The 26,399-nt window shown below is 43.5% G+C and overlaps 1 protein-coding gene across 5 annotated transcripts in view; it reads right to left on the bottom strand.

Annotated features, from left to right (window-relative positions):
- Nucleotides 1-25,542, bottom strand: part of LTBP1 (latent transforming growth factor beta binding protein 1) — a 379,098-nt gene extending 353,556 nt beyond the window's left edge. For all 5 annotated transcript variants that reach the window (XM_045549354.1, XM_045549355.1, XM_045549356.1 and 2 more), the window contains exons 1-2: nucleotides 25,055-25,542; nucleotides 23,932-24,002 (exon numbers count right to left, since the gene is read on the bottom strand). In XM_045549354.1, coding sequence (XP_045405310.1) covers nucleotides 23,932-24,002; nucleotides 25,055-25,542 — 559 coding nt within the window. The remainder of the gene's footprint in view (nucleotides 1-23,931; nucleotides 24,003-25,054) is intronic.
- Between the last annotated feature and the right edge of the window lie 857 nt (nucleotides 25,543-26,399).

The following is a 26,399-nucleotide window of genomic DNA, read 5'->3' as shown; positions in this document are numbered from 1 at the left end:
TTGTAGAAAACTGATATAAATGCAAATGATTCATGACTGTAAAGATGGAAATTGTTACTGTGAAATCTAATTGATAATTGCCCTGTGGATAGATCTGTTTTGCATCTATTTATAAATTCATTTCAGCATTCCTTTGAACATCTCTCTGGTTCCCCCATTAATTAATAAGTTAAATAAAATCTGACACATGGTCTTTTTCTATCTATGTGAGTCATGATTATATCCTCATTTTAAAATTATCTTTTCACATAAATTTCTGAGAAGACATCAGTCTAGAGTCCAACAAGGGACTCAGTTACAGCAATGTTCCAACACTGTATCGTCATCATTTCAAGTTCAAACACCATCTTTCTGGAATGATCTTATTGTCTGAATCTCGGACCAAAACTGTGCTGCCATTTTGGAATCCAAACTTTGATGGTGGCACAAAAGTATTAAATTCTGTTCTGAAAAATCAAAGTAAAAAGGAAGTCTAAGCATTTGGGAGAAATTATGCAATATTACCCCAAAACAAAGATAAGACATAACTACTCAAGTGCCATTCTGTTTACTTTCAACCCTACAAGGATAATTATATTCCTGTTAGGAAGGGCAGAATAAAAAACACTATCACCTGGCATTGACTCAGTTCTCAGATGAGAGTGTAGACCACTGCTGAGTGGATTTCTGCAGTATGCAGGCAGTGGGACAGGATGAACTTGATGGTTGTTCACACCTCTAAGTACTAGGAAATCAAAGAAATGCTAAGTCCCATGCTTGTTACTCATATTCAACCAACAATTTCCATTAAGTGTGGACCGTAAGAATAGATTATTACTCTTTCAAAACTTAAAAAGTATCTGTGCCTCACTCAATGTAGAAACACCAGAAGAGAGTACATGCTCCCAGGTAATGATTGCATGATTGGCTCACTATCTCAGAGTTAGAGAGCTGGCTCCATGCGACCTGGATCCTCAGGGTCCTGTGGCTCTGGAGGAGCTCAGTGTGGCAGACATGACATGGGCAACTGCCATCTTGAAACAGTCTTGCCTGACTCCTCAGAGTTTAAACCAGAAAACCTCAACAGGTGCAACATTATAGTAAACACAGGAACCAAAGCAAATAACCAAGATCCACATCCTTTGCAAAGAGTGTACTATTGTCCTGAGGCTGTTTTTACAAATTACCACAAACTAGTTGGCTTAAACTAGAAATTTATTCTCTCACAGTTCTGGAGGCTTACGGTCTGAAATCCACATTACCGGGAGGAAATGAAGGTGCCAGCAGGGTCGCAGACCCTTCTGAATGCTCTTGGGGAGAATCTGTTCCTTGCCTCTTCCAGGTACTGTGCAGGTGGCTGCCAGCATTCTTTGGCTTGTGGCTGCAACACTCCAATCTCTGCCTCCATCTTCACATTGCCTTCACCTCTGTGCACAGGGTCAAATCTCTCTGTCTCTCTTTATAAGGACCCCTGTGATGGTACGTAGGGCCACCTGGATAATTCAGGAAAATCTCCCCATCTCAAGATCCTTAACTCAATCACTCTGCAAAGTCTTTGTCCCATAAGGATCATTCACAGGTTCTAGTGATTAGGACCTGGTACCTTTGAGGGCACCATCATTCTGCCTAGCACCAAAGGACTGTCTAGTTTTCCACTGTAAATACAGCTAGAGGTGTTCTGGAGGAGCACGTAGTGTATGGTTATGGCACAGCAGTGACCTTCATTTCCTGAAACCCCTGAAACAAGTATTAGTAATACTAAGAACAGTGAGCATTTCCCAAGCACCTACTTCAAACATCTATTCAAGGCACCTTACTAATTCCCATCAGCTATTTGGGAATTATCAAGATCCCCATTTTACAGATGACAAAACTGACGCTTAGTTTTAGGTAATATGATTAGCCCAAGATCAGAGAGTGGCAGAGAAATGACTCCAAAGGTCCTTCTGCCTCCCAGAGGAAGTAAATGGAAGGAAAGCTGCCTGACTCTCATCCTCACTAACTATAAGAATTCCTAAAACCTGGCCCAGGGTGACTTGACTACAGGCTGGCCCCAGCTGATGGGCCTCTTTCACATGTGAATGGCAGCCAAGGACAGCTACCCTAGCCTACAGGTCCTGGGGGACTGCCTTCCTTCCTCTCCACCTGCCCCCATCCTAGGACATCATCCCCTCCTCCTTTCCCTTTTTCCTATACTCGTTCAACCTACCTGCTGTCAGAAACCACATCCTCCCCAACTTACACCCCCTTGTCCAGTAATATATCCCCTTTCTCTTGCCACACGATGGGTAATGATATGGAGCTACTTTTCTTGTCTCCCACCTCCCCAGTTGTAGCTGATCTAATTTTCTGTCCATCCAGCATCCCTTCCTTGAGGGACACTCCCTTCCCATTGTAAAACGCACCCAGTCTATTCCATAAGAGCTAAGTGGGCTGGCCCTGTCTTCCCGTTTCATCCCCGTCCCCACAACTCTACCCAAGCAGAGAGTGCCACACCACTGGCCACGTGACTGGTTCAGGGATGGGAACGTGACCCAAGCTTTGCCAATCGCCCATCAGAGTTCTCTCTGGGACTTCTACTGGAGATCTGAAGACAAGTACAGTATTTTGTCTTCCTCTGAGATCATTAGGCCTAAGGACAATACACGTTTGGGGCTATTGGTGTCATTTGAATGTCACATGGAGAAAGCCTATCTGAGCATGAAGACAATCAGAGATTGGCAAGGCTGTGACTTGCTGAGAGAGACAGGATCCTGATCAGCCTGTGATCTGTGCAGCTGCATAGGGTGCTATGCTTACCAGGGCCTTGTGCTTTATTTAACACTCTGCCGTCACCATCTTGAAATTCATAACATTTTTTAAAAAGGTTCCCACATTTTCATTTTGCACTGGGCCCTGCAGATGATGTAGCCAGTTTGGGTCCTGAAATCACCATCTGCAACCTTGGAGATCCAATCAGGCCTGATGGCAACATAAGCCTTAGGACTTCCAGGTCACCTGGAAATAAACAGTCTCTTTTCCTTAAGTCACTCACAGTTAAAGGATCTGCCAACCACAGCCTCCAAGTCCACCCTCTCTCCCACATACCCTGCAGACACCTACTCCCCTTGGCCCTGGCCACCTCTGCATTAGCCTCTAGTCAATCCATTTCGTCACCAACATCATCCTGAGAGCTCTAGTCTAATCCTCTGCCCCGACTGCCAAGAGTCTAGATTTTCCACAGAATACAGACGAATCAAATTCAATCTTCTATGATTTCAAGACTCACCCAATGGACTCAACAGGGTCAGAAAGACATGAGAGATTCATTCCCTCATTCAAAAAATATTTATTGCATACCTACCATGTCCTAGGGATAAGAGAGATAAAAAGAACCTTTTTGTACATGCAATTGATAGTAGAAAATACCCCTCGAACTCCTCAAATAAGCTAAGTCCTTCCTTCAGAAACACACAGGCACAGAAGCTTAAAGCTGTGAGAAGGGGAAAGAAGCCAACCAGAAGCCAGATATGGAAAGGGTGGAAAGGAGGACACTCAGGTCTTCCCTGAGATTTCCAGAAGAAAAGAAAGGGCTTAAAAAATGAGCAAATGCAAAATCAAGAACTGTCCTGGAGGGTTACACAGGGTCAGATTCATCCTTGAGAGTCCCCAATCCCATGCTCTCAACATTTCCAGACCTGCCTGAAGGCCCCCCGGCCCCTGCACCAGGAGCCTGGAGCCTTGAGGAAAGAAGGGTCCCCTGGGACATTTAACCCCGAACAAGAATGCCCACTCCTAGAGAACTATCTAAATCTTTCTGAGGACACCCATATATATGGAATCTTTGGGGTTTTCCAGATACAAGCCATAGTTTGACCACCTCTTTCCTGATTTGAATATCCTTAATATTCTTCTCTTGCCTGATTACTCTGGCTAGTACTTCCAGAACTATGTTGAATAGAAGTGGTGACAGTGGGCATCCTTGTCTTGTTCCAATTCTTAAGGGGAATGTTTTCAACTTTTCCCCATTCACTATAAAGTTGGCTGTGGGTTTGTCATATATGGCTTTTATAATTCTGAGATATGTTCCTTCTATGCCTAATTTGTTGAGAGTTTTTATCATGAAAGAGTGCTGGATTCTGTTGAATGTGTTCCAGGTGAAAGCTGCTTTGACTTTCCATATTTTTAATACTAATAGGTATATCAATCCTAGTTTAGCAAAATTAAAATAAGATACCTTATCCAAAATATAAGACCAATTATAGTCAATATTTATATAGCACTTTTCTTTTAAGTAAATTTAAGATGCTTCTTACACATTATTATCAAGCCCTAGGGAAACAATGGGCAGAATACTTTAAAATTCTTTTTATAGAGAGAGGCAATTGGACTCCACAGAGCCTGGAAAGTCACTTTTCTTCTTTTGGCCCCTTACTTTTCTCCTCTTTAAAATGGGAGGTTGAGAAAACATGAAAATATGACCCCTAAAGACTCTTTAAGTTCTATTGTCCTGACCCCAGAGGTCCACAAGTCAAGTCCACCGCTACAGGCCCAGCTGAGTTAAAACATTCTGTAGAGACTGTTCTCCTGGAGAGTAGCCTCCTGTTTGGAAAAACCATCAGGAAAGGAGATTTCACAAGATGAGAGGGCCCTTCAAAGCCATGTTTTTTACTAGCAAGCTGGGTGATGAGTACTGTCAGAAAGAAAGATGAAAGAAGTACCTAAAATTTATTTAGAGCCCAAAAAAAGAGACTTGACCAAAACCACTTGTAATATCAGCAGTAGAATGAAGTGATCACTAGCAATAAAGTATAAATAGAAAGTCTTGTGCTTTTCCAGATGGATACGGCAGAAGATACATACTAATGCCTCTATCTACTGACATACTTCAGAACTCTGATCTATTTGTACAGCTGCCCTGTCACTGATACCACCTTATTACATGGTAGGTACTTTCTGTAAATGGCATTCGTAAAGAGGGTCCTTGGGGGACCTCCTATGAATGTTCTGAAAAGCTAAAGGCATTATAAATGTAAGGTGTGTCTTCATAATCCCAAATCCCCCTCAAAAGGACAAAATACCATAAAACAAGTGTCTTAGAAGAAAATTATTCAGGACAGTTTTGACAATCTGGCTTTATGATCCAGTGACATAAATTAGGACTTGAATAAAAGGAAAGAATTATCAGAGGATGCTTTAGAGGCCATATAATTTGTAATTTTATTGTTCTTAAAATTTGAATTTACAGTCTCCAGTCTAGCATGTAAGGAGATTAGAAGTCATTGCTCCATCCTAACAAGTAAAAATCCGAACAAACTGAAAAAAATCAACAACTCTTCCTAGATTCATCAGAGAAAGGAGGTTGCAAAGCAAATTGCTGCCCCCAAAATTCTATAGACAATCAGGCAAATACACAGAAACACAATTTACTGGAACAAAAATCCCTGAGCAGAAACCTCCATGGAACAAATACCAAGAACATCATATCCGACTACCAAGAAAAATTATGAGGCATAATAAAAGGCAAAACACAGTTTGAGGAAACAGACAGCATCAGAACCAGACTCAGGTATAGCAGAGATGCTGTGATTATTAGACCAGGAATTTAAAACAACTATGATTAATATGCCAAGCGTTCTAGTGGATAAAGTAGACAGCACACAAAACAGATGAGCAATGTAAGCAGAGAGATGGAAATTCTAAAAAAGAATAAAAAAGAAATGCTAGAGATCAAAAAACACTATAAAAGAAATGAAGAATGACTTATAAGCTCATTAATAGACTAGGTATGGGGGAGGAAAGAATCTCTGAGCTCAAGGGTATGTTAATAGAAACTTTCAAAACAGGAAAGCAAAGAGAAGAAAAGACTGGAAAAAGAAAAAGAATACAACAGTATACCCAAGAACTGTGAGACAACCACAAAATGTATCACAAGTAATGGGAATCATACAAAGAGAAGACAGAAAGGAACAGAAAAAAATATTTGAAGCAAAATGACTGAGATTCCCCCAAATTAATGTCAGATACTGAACCACACATCCAGGAAGCTCAAGTAAACACACTTTCCTATACACTGGTCATGAACAAGTGGAATTTGAAATTAAAAATACATTATTATTTATATTAGCACCCCCCAAAAAAATGACATGTATAAATCAATCAAAATATGTACAAGATCTACATGAAGAAAACTACAAAAAATTTTGATAAAAAAATCAAAGAACTAAATAAATGAAGAGATATCTATGTTTGTGGACAAGAAGACTCCATATTATCAAGATGTTGGTTCTTCCTAGCTTGACCTAGATTCAACACTATCCTAATGAAAATCCCAGCAAGTTATTTTGTGGATATCAACAAACTGATTCTAAAGTTTATCTGGAGAGGCAAAAGACTCACAGTAGCCAATGCAATATTCAAGTAGAAGAACAAAGTTGGGGGACTGACACTACCTGACTTCACTACCTCACTAAACACAGTAATCAAGACCGTGTGGTATTTGCAAAAGAACAGACAAATAGAACAATGGAACAGAATAAAGAGCCCATAAATAGGCCCAAATAAATACAGTCAACTGATCTTTGACAAAAGAGCAAAGGCAATACAAGAGAGCAAAGACAGTCTTCTCAACAAAGGGTGCTGGCACAACTGGACATCCACATGTCAAAGAAAGAATAACACAGACTTTATACCCTTCATAAAAATTAACTCAAAATAAATCATAGACCTAAATGTAAAATGCAAAACTACAAAACTCCTAGGAGATAACATAGGAGAAAACCTAGATGACCCTGGGTATGGTAATGGCTTTTTAGATACAAAACCAAAGGCACAATCCATGAAAGAAAGAATTGATAAGCTGGACTTCATTAAAATCAAAAAATTCTGTTCAGAAAAAGGCACTATCAAGAGAATGAAAAGACAAGCCACAGATTGGAATAAAATATTTCTGAAAGGCACATCTGATAAAGGACTGCTATCTAAAATATTAAAAAAAAAAAAATTAAAACTCAAAAACAAGAAAATGAACAACCCAATTAAAAAATGGGCAAAAGACCTAAACAGGTACCTCACCAAAGAAGATATACAGATGGCACATGGGCTTATGAAAAGATGTTCAACATCATATGTCATGAGGGAATTGCAAATTAAAACAACAGTGAGATTAAAACCACTACATACTTATTAGAATGGCCAAAATCCAAAACACTGACAACATCAAATGCTGATGAGGATGTAGAGCAACAGGAACTCTTTATTTATTGCTGGTGGGATTGCAAAATGGTACAGCCACTTTGGAAGACAGCTTCCGTTTCTTACAAAACTAAAAATACCCTTATTATGTGATCCAGCAATCACATTCCTTGGTATTTACCCAAATGAACTGAAAATTTATGTTCACACAAAAACATTTATAGCAGCTTTATTCCTAATTTCCAAAATTAGGCAGTAATGAAGATGTCTTTCAGTAGGTGAATGGATAAACTGTAGTACATTCAGACAATGGAATATTACTCAGTAATAAAAAGACATGAGCTATCCAGTCAGCAACAGAATATTGAATAACTCCATTCAGTGTCATGTGGAACAAAAGAATCACTCAGCCAAGCCTTTTCCAAATTTCTGACCTGTAAAATTGTGATATATAATAAAATGGTTGCAGTTTTAAGCCACAAAAGAAAAAAAGACATGAGCTATCAAGTCATGGAAAAACATGGAGGAAACTTAAATACATATTACTCAGCAAAAGCAGCCAATCTGAAAAGGCTACATACAGTATGATCCCAGCTATATATCACTCTGGCAGAGGCAAAATTATGAAGACAGTAAAAGGATCAGTGGTTGTCAGGGGTTAGTCAGGAAGGAGGGATAAATAGGCAAAGCACAAAGGATTTTTAGAGCAATCCAATTATTCTGTATGATACTATAATGGTGGATATATTTCATTATACATTTGTCGAAACACATAAAATGTACAACACGAGGGGTGAACCCTAATGTAAACTGTAGACATTGAATGATAATGATGTGTCAATGTAGGTTCATCAATTGTAACAATATGCCATTCTGGTGCGTGATTTCGATAGCAAAGGAGGCTGTGCATATGTAGAGGTAGAGGGTACATAAAAACTCTGCATGTTCTGCTCAATTTTGCTCTGAACCTAAAATTTCTTTTAAAATAGCCTATTTAAAGATGAAAAATTAAAAGTTAATAAAATTTAACATTGTCTACTTTTAGACATGGACCTTACTATTAATACTTTAATCCATGATTTTGCTTTATATTCTACTATTTTCCCATACTGAGACTGAAAGAGTAAGAATCAAAGTCTTTTTAAATCCATAATTTTAGCCACACATGGTGTCACATGCCTGTAGTCCCAGCTATTCAGGAGTCTGAAGCAGGAGGATCCCTTGAGCCCAAAAGTTCGAGTCCAGCCTGGGCAACAAATTGAGACCCTATCTCTAAAAAGAATTTTAAATTTTTTTAAATTAAAAAAATTACCAATCCCTATTTTTAAGTAATTCCTTCAAATTTGAGTCTTTTCAAAATTTTAGCACCATTTCCTAGGATTGTGGCCTTTACATGATATTTAAACATTTGGATGCTTCATGAAAAGTCATGCAGATATTTAGACATAGCTGCATGCTACTAGCACTGGGAAGAAAAAATATTTACTTTTAACTAGGCATAGCTACTACTACAAAAAGTGATGATTTAAATATGTTTCTCCAAGAAAATGCCTTGCCTTGGGGAGGAACAGATACTTTTAAAAGATCTAATTACTCTTCAGTACTCAGGCAAAGTATCTTTGCATTAATTTATTCTGTAGAAAAAAAGAAAGAAAAGTTACATAATGGGGGAAATACTTATTTCACAGGACAAGCAAACCAAGTCCTTCTTCATCTCTTTCTACAAAGGGTCCTAGTCTTATAATAGGCAATTCCTTCCTTAAACACACATCTAATAAAAGTGTGTGTCATTGCTGAAATTCTGAACTGGGCTGTTTCCAAACATCTGATGCATTCCCCCAGGGACTTCCAGGACTGAGTCAATATGGCCCCAAGGAACAGCCGGGCAGGCCCCCTCATCCCCTCTGTGCCTGAACTTCCTGATCTTGACACAAGGAAGCACCGGCCCTGCCAGCACTGAGGGCATGGTCTAGACAAGAGCTTGCTCTTCATTTCACTTTTAAACTATTTTAGAAAAAAATAATGGCACCTGCCTCTAAAATAAAATGTCACAGTCACTCCTTTGTTCCTTTTATTAGTTTTGTAATACCTTTCCCATCATTCCTTGCCTTGGACATTTTTTATTCCAGTGTTTGCACTTTAAAACCCAGGGCCCCCCTTGGCCGGGGGCGGTGGCTCACGCCTGTAATCCTAGCACTCTGGGAGGCCGAGGCGGGTGGATCACTCGAGGAGAGGAGTTCGAGACCAGCCTGAGCAAGAGCAAGACCCTGTCTCTACTAAAAATAGAAAGAAATTATCTGGCCAACTAAAAATATATATAGAAAAAATTAGCCGGGCATGGTGGCACATACCTGTAGTCCCCCCTACTCGGGAGGCTGAGGCAGTAGGATCGCTTAAGCCCAGGAGTTTGAGGTTGCTGTGAGCTAGGCTGACGCCATGGCACTCACTCTAGCCCAGGCAACAGAGCGAGATTCTGTGTCAAAACAAACAAACAAAGAAACAAAAAACCCAGGGCCCCCAGGCTTCAGTGTGGATCCTTCAGCTGGTGCTTGTGAAAGTGAGGGCCGGGGGCATATCCCCGGGGGTTCCAATTCACAGTAGTCGGAGGGAGGGCCCCACAACCTGTATTTGTGACACTCCCTATGGGGGTCCTGACGCAGGGGGCCCAAGAACCACACCTTGATAAACACAGCTTTGAAGAATATGAAGAAGTGTGCTTTAGGCACCTTCTATGTTAAGGAACAGAATAGAACTTGGAAGACCTGAAGGTACAAAACCCACATTTATAGGTGTATTCACTGGATGGCCAATGGCTTCTTTGGGTCTCCTCAGTGGGCATATGGTATAGAATACGTATCCATGTGCAAGGCTATACCTGCTCAGAATCCAGCATTTCCACCTAAAACTGGGCAAAATGATCCATTCCTTTGGGCTTTTTATTATATAAACTCATCCTTAGGCAGAAATGAGGGAAACAGCCACTAGTTCCCAAGGCCAGGAGCCCAAAGGAGCTGGCTTCCCTGTCCCCCTTGTCCTGCCCCAAGTGATCGAGGTCGGGAGGGGGGTGTGGAGAAGGAGGAGTTGGGTTCAGCTGGAACAGTAGTTCTCAAGCCATAGCTGTGTGTGATCCCCCGAGGGCCAGTGAAAACACAGATGGCTTGGCCCCATCCCAGAGTTCCTGGCTCAGTAGGTGTGGGGGAGGGTGGCAGAATGTGCATCTCTAGCAAGTTCCCAGGTGAAGCTGACGCCCTGGTTCACCATCTATACTTTGAGAACCACTAGGCTAAAGGTCTGTGAAGCACCATTCAAGCAGCCTATATACAAGGAAGAAACGGGGAAATTTTACCAGAGAAAGATCCTCTAACACTCAAAACTGAGCATTACAAACTGTTACACAGGGACGTTTGTTGTAGCATGCATTCTCTTGCAACAAAAAGAACTACTTAACAACATAATCTCGGTAGTCATTGATTTAAATGAATTTCAGCTGGTTTTCCACTCAGACGCAAATGTGACTTGCAATGCTTATTAATCAAGAAAACCTTACTGAGGGTCTATTGTATACACAGAACTGCTGTGTAGGCCAACTTCCTAATGGATAAAAAAGTAAAACAAAAACACAGTCCTTGCCTTTAATTTACTTATTGTCTGCATTATTTCACTGCTAATTACTAAGAAATTTTGGACTAACTTAACATAACCATTTCACTGTCACAAAAAGAAAAAAAGAAAGAAGGATCTCTCGAAAGAATGATTCTTATCTTTGCCCCCGGTTTTTTGGAGAATAAAGTAAATCCCCATGGAAGAGGGGATTAAAGTACAAATGTAGGCATATTTTGCTACATTTACACTTCCAGGAGGTGTCCCAGAGAAACTGCTGGTAAACTTGATGGTTATTACAAAGACCCTCAGGCTCTTTCATCAGCAAAAGCCTCCTGAAATTGGGTGGATTTTTAAGCACCCGATTTTTCAAGACAAGAAACACACCGACACATTGTAGAAGAAATTTTCGTAGAGCAGCTATAAAAACCTTAATAATATTTAACATCATCTTATGTTTAAGCATTTTCATGAGTCTCATTTTATTTGCTTGGGTGGAGCCAATGGGTAACCCAACTGGTAAATTAGATTTTGGGGAGTGAAGAGAAATGAACAAAACTTCAGAACAGCATTCAAATGTGTTCCAAAAATCTTTAACTCTCGCTTTAACACACGCTATCTGCTCTCTGTGAAATTTCTATGATCATCAAAATGAGATTTTTATCATTACTTTTTAAAAGATTGAACTTTTTTTTCTATTTAGTATCATGTGAGGATCCCTGATAATTTGACTTTTAACAAAGCACTGACCAGAGAGTTGTCCTTCTTAACCCTCACACTTTTATCCTGCGTTTCAGTCTCGTGGCTCTCTGGCGAAGGTCTCGCCTTTCTGCCAGAGAACAGCAGAGGCCTGGGGGGTCCCATCAGCAAGGGGCTGGTCTGGTGAGCTGGGCACAGCGCAGGTGGTCAGGCTCTGACAATAATTTGTGTGTGGACACACAGTTTGTGTGGGTATGTCACTGTTCCATATGCAGTTTTTCTCATCAATAAAAAATAACAGTGATTTATTGAATGTTCTATGTAAAATATTCTTTTCCATGCCTTAAAAAAATACCAAATCCTATATTTTCTTTAATTCCTTAACAGTAAAAATTCACTTGCATTTATAAAGTATTGTTCAGTCCCTCTTATTATCTTATCTATGGCCTTACACAGCCTACAAGACCTAACTTGGCATCCAGCCCACTGACCTCTCCTATCTCATTGTCCATTGCTGCAGCCCTCACTGACAACCCAACAATACTGATTTATATCCCTGCAGCGGGTCAGGCCTGTTCCCACCCCATGACCTTTATGCTAGCTGTTCTCTTGGCCTAAAATGCTCTTCTCCCAGACCCTTTCATAGCACACAGGTCTCCCATGTCACTTCCTTCCCTGACTGTACGCCCCCACCCCCCACCCAATCCCAGCCCTTGTCACTCTCTAGCGTAATACCCTGTTTTGGTTTTTTCATAGTATTAATATTTAACACCTTCTGTGTACCAGTATCTAGTATATAGGAGCTCGATGAAAGTGTAACAAATGAATCCATTCATTCATTCTTTCCATAAAGGTCTATGTGCTTCCCAGGTACTGAGGACAAAAAGATGGCTATGGTATGATCCCTACTTAGACAGAGCTCACATGCAGGCAGGAAAGCCAGACAAATACACAAATGACTGTGAAACAATGTGAAAAGTGTTAAGAGAACAGAAGATTTGTATGCCTGATATTCACAACAATGACTTGAATGAGGTTGGGTAATGAATGGTCCTCTCACCATTTGAAGGTTGAGAAAAGTGTCAGAGGAGTTAACTGATGTGCTTGAAGTTTCACAGCCAATGAAGAGGCAGAAGTCTCCCCACGTTTGACTCAATCATTGCAGCAAAAGGTGAGGTGATATGGCTTCGCCAATTTAAGTAGCTTTTACAATAAACATATTTTGAAGATGCTAATTGTTAACTATCCACTTGATATGGTGTTAAAATGAAATACTCATGGATGGAGATTCTAATTTTTAATTAAAAATAACAATAATAAGATGAAGTTCATGCAAGCTTAAAAGTCACATTGAAATTGTTTGGTAATCCTATAAGAAATAAAAATATTTTTAAGTCTATAAGACAAAAGATCCTTATTGTTATATTTTCCTTACTTTATCATCATATTTTCTTCTGGTGACTTTTTGCTGATTGTATCCTATCTCCTCTCTAAGGATCTCCCCTCCTGACCTCCTTATCAAAATCCTTCTGAAGTTTCTCCTGCAGCCGCTTGGTTCTCGCTTCTAAGTAACTGATCACATCAGTTCGGTAAAATTGACCACATCAACTTCAGATAGCAACACCTTCCCCTATTTCATCTTCCCATCCACTGACCAAATTTATCTTTCCTCTGGCCCCGCAGAACCAAGAGCATGTATTAAAAAACCAGCCCATCCATCTTCTAATTTACAAAACACGACATTTCGCAAACTGTTTACTTACATTCATGCCAACAATATTACTCAAATGTGGTAGAGTGAAAAAGCCACAGGGAATAGTGGAGTTGGCCAAGAGCAGTATTTGGGGATCTAAAATTACAGGGAAAATCATACAACATTCATTTTACTCAGTCCCAAATCTCTATCAGATGATGATGTTGAGCAGAAAGATTCTAAAATTGGCAGGGAGAAAGGAAAAGTCATCTTAAAGTTTGGGCCATGCCAGGGCAGCCTCACAGCGAGAAAGCAGGAGGAAACAGGATAAGGTGCTGTGCCCCTGAGAAGCTGTCATAATCAGCAAGGTCTGTTGGGCAACGATAAACACAATGAGAAGATGTGGGAAAGAAAAACAAATGGAAATTATTGCCGAAAGGTGAGAGTAAACAAAGAAAAAGCAGAATTCTTTGTATAATATTTAAAGGACAGCATTTGCAACACAGCAAAATCAAAGATGCTAGTTCAATTCAACTCAAGTCAGTCAGCATCTGTTCTATAGCAAAGTACCTGGGTGCTTCAAACTGATGTCTCTTCCACCTGGCCCAGCTGTACCCAGAGCCAAGAAACAGTGATATCAGAATGCTTGGGAAGCACCAAAGACAGAGCCATGATTGTCACCACGGGATCTGAGAAGAGAGGCATGTAGAGGCAGGGACACCCAGGAGGAGCCAGTCCTGAGTGGGCAAACGGGAGCCCCTGAGCGTTCATTTCTGTTAAGTACTGTGCAGGGGCCTTGCTGTCTATGCACTTTTCAAGTGGCTTCACACAGCCCCCAACAAGCCTCTGGAGCATGGACAGAGACTGTCATTACACCTATTTTTTGAATGGAGTAACTCAGCCCTGTCCCACATCTCACAGTTGCCTACCCACCATCACACAGTGAGGAAGTATTAAGGTCAAGATAGGAGCCCTGTATTCCAACTCCAAAGACTGAACTTCTAACTCCTAAGCTACACTCCCTCTCGTCCAGGGCAAGCCAAACTGAGACCAAGCAAGGGGAGGAAGAGGAGGAAGGCAACAAAGGCAGGTAAGGGAGAAGAGGGGGAGGGGAGTAACCAGTGGCATTGTTTTTCTTGTAACTACATGGTCTTGGGTCTAAATGACGTCTCAGTAGCCAATGGACTGTGTCTACGTGAAAGGCTCTATCAATAATAGGCAAGGCAAATGAATAGGTGCACGTGAGCATATACAAGCACACCTGTATATGCTTCCCTTCATCACACTTCACAGATACTGTATTTTTTACAAATTAAAAGTTTGTGGCAACCTTGTGTCGAGCAAGTCTGTTGACGCCATTTTTCCAAGAGCAAGCACTCATTTCATGTCTCTATCACATTTTGGTAGTTCTCACAATATTTCAAACTTTTTCATTATTATTGTATCTGTTATGGTGATCTAGGATCAGTGATCTTTGATGTCACTATTGTAATTGTTCTGGGCACCACAAACCACACCCAAAGAAGACAGCAAAATTAATTGATAAATGGTGTGTGTGTTCTGACTGCTCCACCGACCAGCAATTCCTCACATCTTCTCCCTCTCCTCCAGGCTCCCTATTCCCTGAGACACAATAATATTGATATTAGCCAATTAATAACCCTATAATGAACTCCAAGTGTTCAAATGCAAGAAAGAGTCACACATCTCTCATTTTAAATCAGAAACTAAAAATGATTAAGCTTGGCCGGGCGCCGTGGCTCATGCCTGTAATCCTGGCACTCTGGGAGGCCGAGGTGGGTGGATCGTTTGAGCTCAGGAGTTCGAGACCAGCCTGAGCAAGAGTGAGACCCCGTCTCTACCAAAAATAGAAAGAAATGATTTGGACAGCTAAAAATCTATATAGAAAAAATTAGCCGGGCATGGTGGCACATGCCTGTAGTCCCAGCTACTCGGGAGGCTGAGGCAGGAGGATCGCTTAAGCCCAGGAGTCTGAGGTTGCTGTGAGCAAGGCTGACGCCACGGCACTCACTCTAGCCCGGGCAACAACGTGAGAATCTGTCTCAAAAAAAAAAAAAAAAAAAAGATTAAGCTTAGTGAGGAAGGCATGTCAAAAGCCAAGAGAGGCTGAAAGCTAGGCCTGCTGTACCAAACAGTTAGCCAAGATGTGAAAGCAAAGGAAATGTTCTTGAAGGAAATTAAAAGAGCTACTCCAGTGAAAACATGAATGATAAGAAAGTGGAACGAATTTGTTGCTGATATGGAGAAAGTCCAAGCGGTCTGGACAGAAGATCAAACCAGCCACAACATTCCCTTAAGCCAAAGCCTAATTCAGAGCAAGCCCCCAACTCTCTTTAATTCTAAGGCTGAGAGAGGTGAGGAAGCTGCAGAAGAAAAATTTGAAGCTAGCAGGGCTTGGTTCATGAAGTTGAAGGAAAGAAGCTATCTCCATAACATAAAAGTGCAAGGTGAAGCAGCGAGCGCTGATCCAGAAGCTGCAGCAAGTTCTCCAGAAGATCTGACTAAGATCCCTGATGAAGGTGGCTGCGCTAAACAATAGATTTTCAATGTAGACAAAACAATCTCATATTGGAAGAAGATGCCATCTAGGATTTTCACAGCTAGAGATAAGAAATCAATGCCTAGCTTCAAAGCTTCAAAGGACAGTCTGACTCTCCTGTTAGGGGTTTATGCAGCCGGTGATTTTCAGATGAAGCCAATGGTTATTTACCATTGTGAAAATCTCAGGGCCCTTAAGAATTATTCCAAATCTACTCTGCCTGCACTCTATAAATTGCACAACAAAGCCTGGGTGACAGCTCATCTGTTTACAGCACGGTTTACTCAATATTTTAACCCCACTCTTAAGACCAATTGCTCAGAAAAAAAGATTCCTTTCAAAATATTATTGCTCATTGACAATGCACCTCGTCACCCAAGAGCTCTGAGGGAGATGTTTTCATGGCTCCGAACACAGCATCCATTCTACAGCCCATGGATCAAGGAGTAATTTCAACTTTCAGGTCTTTTTATCAAACAAATACATTTCGTAAGGCTATACCTGCCATGGATAATGATTCCTCTGATGGAAACCAAAAACCTGGAAAGGATTCACCATTTTAGATGTCATTAAGACATTCGTGATTCACAGAAGAGATTAAAATACCAACATTAATAGCAGTTTAGAAGAAGTTGATTCTAACTTTCATGGATGACTTTGAGAGGTCCAAGACTTGAGTGCAGGAAGTCACTGCAGATGTGGTGGAAATAGCAAGAGAAGTAAAATTAGAAGACGAGCCTGAAGATGTGACTGAATCGCTGTCATCTCATGGTCAAACCTAAACAGATGAAGAGTTGCTTCTTATGAATAAGCAAAGAAAGTGGTTTCTTGAGATGGAACGTACTGCTGGTAACAGCGTTAAGAACATTGTTGAAATGACAACAAAGGATTTAGATTATTGCATACAGCAGTTATAAAAGCTGATAAACTTTTTGTTGATAAAGCAGTGGCAAGGTTTGAGAGCAAGACTCCAGTTCTGAAAGTACTTCTCTTGTGGGTCAAATGCTATCAAACAGTATCTCATGCTATAGAGAAATCGTTGGTAAAAGGAAGAGTAAATAGATGTAGCAAATTTCATTGTTGTCTTATTTTAAGAAGTGCCACAGCCACCACCACCCTGATCAGTCAGCAGCCATCAACACCAAGGCAAAACTCTCCACCAGCAAAAGGATTACGACTCACTGAAGGCTCAGATAATCACTAGCATTTTTTAGTAATAAAGCATTTTTAAATTAAGGTATGTACACTGAGTTTTTAGACATAATGCTATTTCACACTTATTAGACTACAGTGTAGTATAACTTTTATGTGCACTGGGAAACTAAAAAAATTGTGCGACTGGCTTTATTGAGATATTCACTTTATTGCAGTGGTCTGGAACTGAACCCTCAATATCGCTGAGGTATGCTTGTAAACACAGCCCTGACATATTTTTCCATAAGTACCACAACAACCAATTTGTGTCACACCAACAAATTATGTACTATTTTCTCTCCACTGAGAAGGCGGGAAGCATAATTACAAAAATATGCATTTAAAGTAAGATAAGACCATATTTTCTCCTTTATCTATAAATCACTGTGCTTAATTACCACATCAGGAAGCTTTTAAAAAGATGACCCTGAAGGATAGTTGTTAGATATATTATTTTCTACGTTTTTGTGGGGGCTTTTAATTTTTTTTTTTTTTAATTGAGGCATGGTCTCACCCTGCTGCCCAGGTGAGAGTGCAGTGGCATCACCATAGCTCACTGCAACCTCAAACTCCTGGGCTCAAGCGATCTTCCTGCCTCAGCCCCCTGAGAAGCTGGGACTACAGGCACGCATCATCATGCCCGGTTAATTTTCTATTTTTGGTAGAGATGGGGTCTCGCTGTTGCACAGGCTGGTCTCAAACTGCTGGCCTCAAGCAATCATACCACCTTAGCCTCCCAAAGTGCTAGGATTATAGGCGTGAACCACCACTCCTGGCCCTTATAATTAAAAATAGTATATTTAGTGGGAAAAAACACTCAAGTGTTTCAAAGTGTTTAAATCTTTATTTTAAAAAAACACTTCAATCACCGATGTATCAACAATTTTGCAAATTTCCAGCTCTTCCAAAAATATACCTAAATATCAAACATTCAACTGACTAAAGAAAAACTGGATTAAAAAAAAATCCCATATGCAGCAATCTTTGCATATTCTATTCAAAATTGCGCTAACCCACTGTTTAAAGTGCTCCTGCCTTCAGAAATTATTTATTAAGTATTGAGCTTGGCTTTACATTCCCACACCAACGGTCATAAATATTGCCCAGGATTGGGTTCCTCCTGGATCAGTTTCTCAAAATGTGAGCCACCTCCATCAGCGTGACCTGGGGATACTTGTTAAAAACCCCAAGATTCTGATTCAAAAAAGCATTTTAACAAACTCCTCCAGTGATCTTGCCAGACATTCATGATTGAGAACCACCCATCTAGAATCTCTTTAAAATAGGCCTAATAAAAATTGCCAGAGGCATAACCAAAACTCACCTGTGGCCAATTGCCCATCTCTTCTAACACCCCCTGGAGTAACCAGAGCTCCTGCATCGGGGAAGAGGCTGAGTTAGATCTACAGTCCCAGACTGTGTGGGGGCCAATCAAACCCCCACCCACCCATCCTGGGGTCAGCTGCCAGGGAATCCCCACGTGCTCTGGGAGGGAGCCAACTCCGCGTGGCCACGTCTCCAGCCCATGTGCACAGCATCCACGGCTGTTATGGGTTGAACTGTGCCCCTTCCCACTCAGAAAAAGATATGCTGGAGGCCCAACTGCAAGTATCTCAGAATGTGATCTTGTATGTAGAGAGGGGCTTTACAGAGGTCATCAAGTTAAAATGAGGTCATTAGGGTGGGCCCTAATCCAATACGACTGGTGTCCTTATAAAAAGGAGAAATGTGGACACAGAGACACATATGCATAGGGAGAAGATGATGCAAAGAGACATAGGGAAGAGATGGCCACCTCCAGCCCAAGGAAAGAGGCCCAGAATGGACCCTTCCTCGAAGCCTGCAGCAGGAACCAACCCTGTCAACACCTTGATTGTGGACTTCTGGCCTCCAGAACTGTGAGACAAAAAATTTCTGTTGTTCTAAACCACCCAGTTCGTGGTACTGTGTTACAGTAGCTCTAGGAAACTAACAGAGCTTTGAAAACCATGGAGTGAATTTAGGCAGTGAAAGCTAATCCAGATGAGTTAGGGCTGTCAGGAGAGTTTTAAGACCAAGACCTTGAGAGAGAATGCCTGAGGTCCAGGCAGCCCAGGGCAGCAGAAAGAGCCACAAGACCTGGGGTGGAGCCTGAGCACTGCCGCTCGCTGGGAAATCGTGCCTGTCTCAGTGACCCTCCCAGGGTGCAGGCTCCACAGCACGGCACGTTACCCTCATCCCAGGGGCAGCTCCTCACCGCAGGATCTGATATTGGTCAGTGTTAAAAGGGTGGTAATACCACCCCATACTCTGGAGTTACCCCTTTCATTGCTAAAAAAGACTTGGAAGCAAAATCTGCATTTTAGGAAAATTTAATTTGAGCTCCCAAACATGTTTGAGTATGTTTAGAATTGCCAAGACAACAAATAACAGGGTCAGAAACAGCAAAACTCTGTGGCTGCCAAAAGTCCTTTCAACAAGTCAGGCTTCCCAAGGGCCAAGGGTTCACTGGACAGCAGCAACTTCAATAAAACAGAGCAGGCAGAGGGCAGGCGGTATGTTCAGCTGGCCCTCGGGCTGGAGGAGGGCTTTGCCATGAAGGTTTAAGCACTATCGCAACACTGAATTTATGGTTCCTAAATGTTTGTTTTAACTAGTGTTGAGAACACATATTTGACCCAGTGTGAACTTGACCTCTAGGTCCCTCTCCCTTCGCGGGGCTGTCTGTGCTGCATGACAAGATTTTCCAGCCGACCCTCCCACCCCAGCTCCCAGCACTGGGGCCCGGGCGGCCCTCCCAGCAGCTGCCATGGTAAACTTCACTGCAGATCTGTTGGCAAAGCAGTTGTCAATGGCCATAGCAGGCATATGAAAAATGTGTAATCATTCTGGGCCCAACTCCCAAGCTTGGCTAGCACAACGCCGAGCCAGAGGGATGGGATACGGCCTGAGAGAGTCCTCTGGGTCACCTGAACTCCAGCCGCGTCACACCCTCCTGAATGATGCCATCTACTGCAGCATCTCTGAGCACCAAGGGTACACATGGCCTTGTCTCCTCTGCTTATAATTTAAGGAAAATTGCTAGAGTTGAGTTTTGCTTTTTTTTTCCCCCAAAGTAGCATGGGCTGAATGCCAATGGAAAAGCAATGGAATATCGATTTTCTGTTTCTTGCTAAGGAGAGAACAAGTCATTTGATGTGCCATGAGTTCAGTGAGTAAAAACAGACCTGCACTCCCTACAGCTGGCTGCATTTCTCCTCTATTCATAGAGCCTGGCACATGGTAAAAGCTAAACAGATATCCATTAAGTAAATGAAAGAACCATCCATGCATTTATGGAGGCCCTGCAATGTGCCAGGCTCCTGCTTTGTATTCGTATCTGCCATCTTTCCTCTTCCCTCCACCCTCCCTGCCAGCTTGGCCTCTCTCTCCTCTCCCCTTCACTCTTTTGTGTTGTCTGTCCCTAGGTCCAGCCTCCTCATTAAAGCTGAGCCTACAGGCAGTGTCTCTCTCTGTCCTGCACTCACCCTTAAAAGGGGGACAAAAAGATTGGAAGAACCAATGCAAGGGGGTGGGGGGTGGCATTCAGTTTGGATGGAGGAAAAAAATGCAAAAATGGGGGGAGGCAAAATCATTACACATCAGAGGTTTCATGTCCCACAAATACAAAGCCCCTAAGCCACAAAACCTTCCCATAAATGTTAACTCTTTAGAAAGAGCACAAATGTGGTACCATCTCTTTTGCCCAAAATAGATATCACTAGCAACAGTCATCCAATAATAATAACTAAAATGACATATCCCCTGCTATGATTTCAACTCCTAGAGACCCACACACAAAGGGTGTCTAGAAAAGCAACATTTGCATGCAACTGGGCATCTCTACATAGTGACTGGGTGGCTAGAGCCCCAGAGACCACCTTGGTGGATGCACATATCCATTCTTCGCCCTGTGTGGGTCTGTCGCCTGCTTGTTTCACATCTCTTTGATTTGCAATTTAAGGTTCACTAAATCTTCAGTCCTCAGAAGCATCTGCCCATGGCCCATTTTTAAATTAAGTTTCAATCAGCTAAAACCCATTCAGGCTGGCTCAAATACCTTATTTTCTTCACTGCATTAAGCAAACACTGAACAACATGAACACTTCCAATCTCTTACACAAAAATATTTTTTGCATCAATTGGACATGTCCTATATAAACTCAAATTCTTCATTATCCTTAAAATATAATGACAATTAGAAGACATGCTGACTTACACATTTAAATGAGCATGTACATTTTATGATGACTATTATCTTAAGGGGGAACTTCATATGTATGTATCATTGGTTTTTGTATTCTCATGTGCAATAAACCATATCTAAGTACAATTGTTCCATCTTAGCATAGTAAGGAAGTGGGAGAGGACAGAGTCCACAAAGGGAAATAAAGGAAAAATCAAGTTACAGATAAATGAGACAAGATTTACTGGTCTTGATCCAATAAGAAACCCTAAGAATCTTTCTGGTTTCATCAAGGCTTTCATACCCATTCTCTTTCCACCTTGATATTTGCAACAACCCTACAAATGAGGCGAGGTTTTAGCACAATCAATTTCTACATGGAAAAAGTTAAGGTCAGATAAGTGAATTATCCAAGGCCACAGAGCTAATAAGGGATTCAGCATTTGAACTCAGGTCTTCTGACCCCAACGTCAGGGGTCTTTCCTGGCATCACACTGTTCAATCATGGACACAAGTTTCACGGCATCAGAGGTAACCCCAATGGTCTCATCTGAAGGCAGAAGGCTCTCTCATCTCTCTGGATCTCCCAGACATACAGAAAATAAGTCCCCCATTTAAAATATTCATCTCATGGATACATTACTTTGGATTGAGCACTGACCTACCCCAGTATCCCTTTTAAAAACATAATTATTCCTGAAGGGAGTTGTGATTGAAGTTTCTAGCATTTGGGCCTGAATTCATTTGTCAGATTGGGCAGTATAGGAAGGCTAATGTTTTGAATGCTGAAACCATAGAAAAGGAAAGGGATGTTGCATTGCTTATATCCTGGTGCTATCCAAGGGCTACCTCCTAGAAGCTGAAAGGAAAACTTAAGAGCTAGAGGAATTTGTTGTAGGAATTGTGAGATTAAATAAATGTAGCAACTTCCTCTGGAACCCTAGAGTAACTAACCGTTCAACCAACACCCTTCTGTGCCTTTCTCTGGACCACCAAGGGTCAAACCCAGCTAAACCTAGGTGCACACACGTCTTTGCCTCCCTCGCCTAGAGAAGCAGGAAGCCATGAAGCAATTCCTCAAGATCTTGAGCATCTTTGGATTTTGTAGAACACCTCTGGATTCCCAAATGCTCCGGTAACCTGAGAATGGGGGTCTATCCTCTGTTCAGAGAAGGCCCTCAATTGCATCACTTGCCAAGTAAACTTCTTAAAGCCTTAGAGCATTCTCCCCAACAGGCATCAAGGAGCATCTAACCATCTGTAAAATCCTGCCCTGTGTTTCTAACCTTTACACGGCAATATCCTATTGCAATGATGCTGTCATGAATGGGTTACCTCCATGCTAGAGACAAACCGTATCGTATCAGGTTTTGGGCAGAAGAGTTGCTGAGAAGAGGGGAAGGCATGTCATTTGGCCTTAGCAATTCTAAATTCAGAAAAATGCTGACACATTCCTGTCAAGTGTAATCTAAGAAGTTGAAAAATGAAAAATTATGATTTCATCTAAAATACCTACAACCCTGAGCATTTCTGATCTAGTGGTTCGAGTTCAAGAATCAGGAGGCTGTTCATGTCTGCCAGTACTTCTTGATGACAGCCAAATCATAAAACACATAGACATTTCTTTTTACAAAAATAAAGCCATTATGCCAAAGCCTCTCTGTTTCCTTTGAGGATTGAAGGCATTTTCAAAAAACAAGGTCACTAGAATGACTGTATCAGAAATTTTTTTTATTCATCCACCCGTGTTTTACAATCCAAACTATACGAGACAAATTACTTAATTTTGCTTATTATGCTGAATCCTAATAAGCAGCTGAAATTTGGACAATTCCAATCCACAAGGGATGCAGAGAACATCTAAGAATGCTTAACTTTTTCTGCATCAGGCTTATTTCCAATTAGCACCAGACAGCATCAACTTGTCAAGAGGAGCCTCAAGATGCATTTTAACTTAATCCTTAACTTCATGATGCATAGGGGAAAAATTTCCCACCATTCTCAAATCTATATGCACTCTATGCATCATTAACACATTTTCTTTCTTCCTTTATTTATTTATTTTTTTTTGTAGAGACAAGATCTCACCCAGGCTGGAGTACAATGGCACAATCATAACTCACTGCAGCCATTAACCCCTGAGCTTAAGCCATCCTCCTGCCTCAGCCTCCTGAGTGGCTGGGACTACAGGCATATGCCATCACACCAGGCTAATTTTAATTAACACATCTTTCTAAAACACTGCTGAGCATGCATATTAACTGGAGAAGCCCTGCAGGGAACCCCACTCACCAGTTCTGAAGAGCAGTACAGAGTGGTGCACGCTGAAAAACCATCAGGCCTAAAAGATGGAGGATTCAGGTTGCTGTTTTCAGAAAGCTATAAAAACTATTGATGTTTTATTCCAGAATGAGGCCCTCTACTTCCCATTCCCCTCCTGCCATCATCTTAAAGAATGTTTTCATGTGTTGGTATCATGTTTAAATTAATTTTATTGGTTCTGCCACATGGTACATCCTCAAATGGGATTTTTCCCCCTAGCTCTTGATTCACAGATGTGACATAGTGATTAATAACTCAGTTGAGGGCAGAAAAATCTTGGATGCATAGCATGGTCCTGTACAACACGTGGCTGCTGGCACTGACACTATCATTATGCTGACCCAGCCCTTCCTAGGTGGTAATGCAGGCTGCGTGGGTAAACTGTGTTTCAGACTTCAACCTCCCCAGGGCAGCATTAGCCCTTGCAAGTGGCCCCTGTGAGACGCCCCCCTGTGGACAGCCTCACTTCGACTTCTGTGCAGGGCCACTGTGAGCATGGCAACTTACGTTTGGTGCACCTCTGGGAGCCAGGAGCCTTACTCCAGCCATGACAGCACTGCCCTCCACAGACATTGACCCTGAAACAAAGCAAGACCCCTGAGTCCAGCAGCAACGACACTCCCTTAACAAGAACCCAAGCGTCCAGCAGGTTCCAGAAAGACCAGGCTCCGGCTTCTGCACTCCTCTGGATTGGAGAAAGTCCTAACAGGTACCCAGAATGCCCAACCCAAAGCTACCCAAGTAGAAGGGTAAAGACCGTATATCAGCAAAGGGTGGGAAAACCCAAAAGCCTGCATAACATAGAGCTATACAGGAAGGGGAAAATGAGGTCCAGGTAAACAGTTTTGTTAACCCCAAAATCAAAGTAGAGCTAAATTTATTTTGTATATTATCTGGGCCCACACTTTAAATTGAAATTGAGTTTCAGAGAGAAGTGTCCAAAAAGGAGTGAGGTCACATCGCCTGGAACCACCCCTGACGGGTGGGGGGTTGGAACCAGATATGCAAAACAAGTTTTCCCTCCACCCCAACCTGTGATTAACTGGGGGGTGGGAGGGTGCACAGGGAAGATGCTTGTGAGCTCCCAACAACAGAAACTTTACAACCAAGTTTTATCAACGCTAAGAAAACCCTCCCCAGGAAAGCAAACCCCACAGGTGCAGGGAAGCCCAAGCCCACAATTTCTAGGATGCTGAAAAGTTCCAGGCCACGGAACAGGAGCGGGACCTTTCCAGCCAGCCCTCTCTCCAAACATTTTTTTCACTAGCTAGACCAAAATTAAAACTCGGTTGCAAAGCGAAGTTTAACTGATGCTGAGGGACTCAGTGGTAGTGACTTCATGTTTACGCCCATCTTCTAGGAGTAGCTTGGTTTGCGCACAGGAGGTTACGCCCCAGGCAGAAATGCCTTTTGTGTTTACCCGCAGCTCCGTAACAATGCACTCGGAGTTTAACGTGACCAGAACTTCCAGGGCTTCCCCGCACTCGGCGCTCCCCTTGGCGCTCCGGAGCAGGCAGAGGCGGGGAGAAAGCCGATCCTCCGCTCACGCCGTCCCCGGCCACCGCGGGACTCCGAGTGGCCCCGACCCCGCGGGTCCCTTCGCGGGCGGGGAGAGGGGGTGTGCGCTTACCCCTGCAGCTGCTGCTTCTGGTGAACCTGCAGCCTCGAGCCCCCACCGCTCTGCGTCTCCGGCGGCACCTTGGAGCGCACGACTTGCCTGCCTTGTTTGGCGAACGGGGCGGCCGCCGGGTGACCGCCCGGCTTGGGGTGGAGCAGCCCGCTGGGGCCCCCGGGGCGCGCCGGCTCAGGCGGCGGTGGCGGCCGGAGCCCCTGCAGGGCCCCGCTGCCCGGCTTGCTCGTGCGCCGGGTCCGCTCCGAGGGGGGCCCCGGGGAGGCGCGGCCGGGGGCGCCGGCGCCCGCCGAGCTGCGGCTGTACCTGGCGTTGAGCGCGACGTTGAAGGTCCGCGGGCGCGGGGGCCCGCCCAGGGGCAAGGCGCCCGCCGCCAGGCCGGGGCCCGGGCGCACCACGTACGTGATCCTCCGCACCCGGCCGTGCACGGACGACGCGAGCAGCCCTGCCCAGAGCAGGAGCCCCCACCTGAGCCAGGCCCCCGCCATCGCGGGCCCCAGCCGGCGCGACCGGCCGCGCGGCTCGCCCGGTGCGGCCGCCCTCGCCCTTCCCCGCGCGCTCGGGCTCCCCGAGGTCTGCCGAGAGCACGGGAAAGGCGGGAGGAGGCCAACTCGGTTGCAAGAGAGGAAGTTCTGCGGGAGGCTGAGCGGCCCCAGACCCCGGGCGACTGTGGCGGGGAGGAGGGGGCGGCCGTGGGGGTGGGGAGCGCGGGGCCCGGAGGGGAGGGGCGAGGGGCGCGCGCCGCAAGGTGAGGGTCCGCGCGCGGGGCCCGGCGAGAGCGGCCGAGGGCGAGCGTGAGCGCGCGGGACGCTCGGAGCAGCCCAGGCTGCAAAGTCTTTAAAAAGTTGCTCTCCGGTGGAAGCGAGTGTCGGCTCCCAACAGCCAATCTCCGGCAGACGTGACGTCAGGCGGCGGATCCTAATTGGGGAAAGCGTGAGATGAGCCCGAGGACGCGCCGCCACCCTCCACATCCACGGGGTTGTTACCGTGGGTCGCCAAGGCACAGGTCCCCACGCCCCGCTCCCGTGTCCCGGGGGAGGACAAAGGGCTCAGCAAAGTTACCCAACGGTCCTTTCCTTCTAGAAACCCCGCAGAATTCGTGTGATGTTGGTTGGCAATCCCGGCATTTTCTTATCCGTCCAACTTGCTGCAGGGCTTGGACTAAAATATCAAATCCTGCCCCAGAAAGGACTGTCCGGGGTGCGCTGAGCGCTCCATGGGAAAGTGTTTAGACGGTTCCCTTTGGGACTGTGAAGTCCCGGTGGCTTTCGCGGGCTGCAGCCTCTGGTACCCTACGCCTCGCTGGGCAGGTACGGAGCGAGGGCGGGCAGCAGGGGGCGCCCGC

Source organism: Lemur catta, chromosome 4 (genome assembly GCF_020740605.2).
Source record: "Lemur catta isolate mLemCat1 chromosome 4, mLemCat1.pri, whole genome shotgun sequence".
Lineage (NCBI taxonomy): Eukaryota > Metazoa > Chordata > Mammalia > Primates > Lemuridae > Lemur > Lemur catta.
The sequence above is the reverse complement of the archived record's forward strand: the minus strand, read 5'-3'. Positions and strand labels throughout refer to the sequence as shown.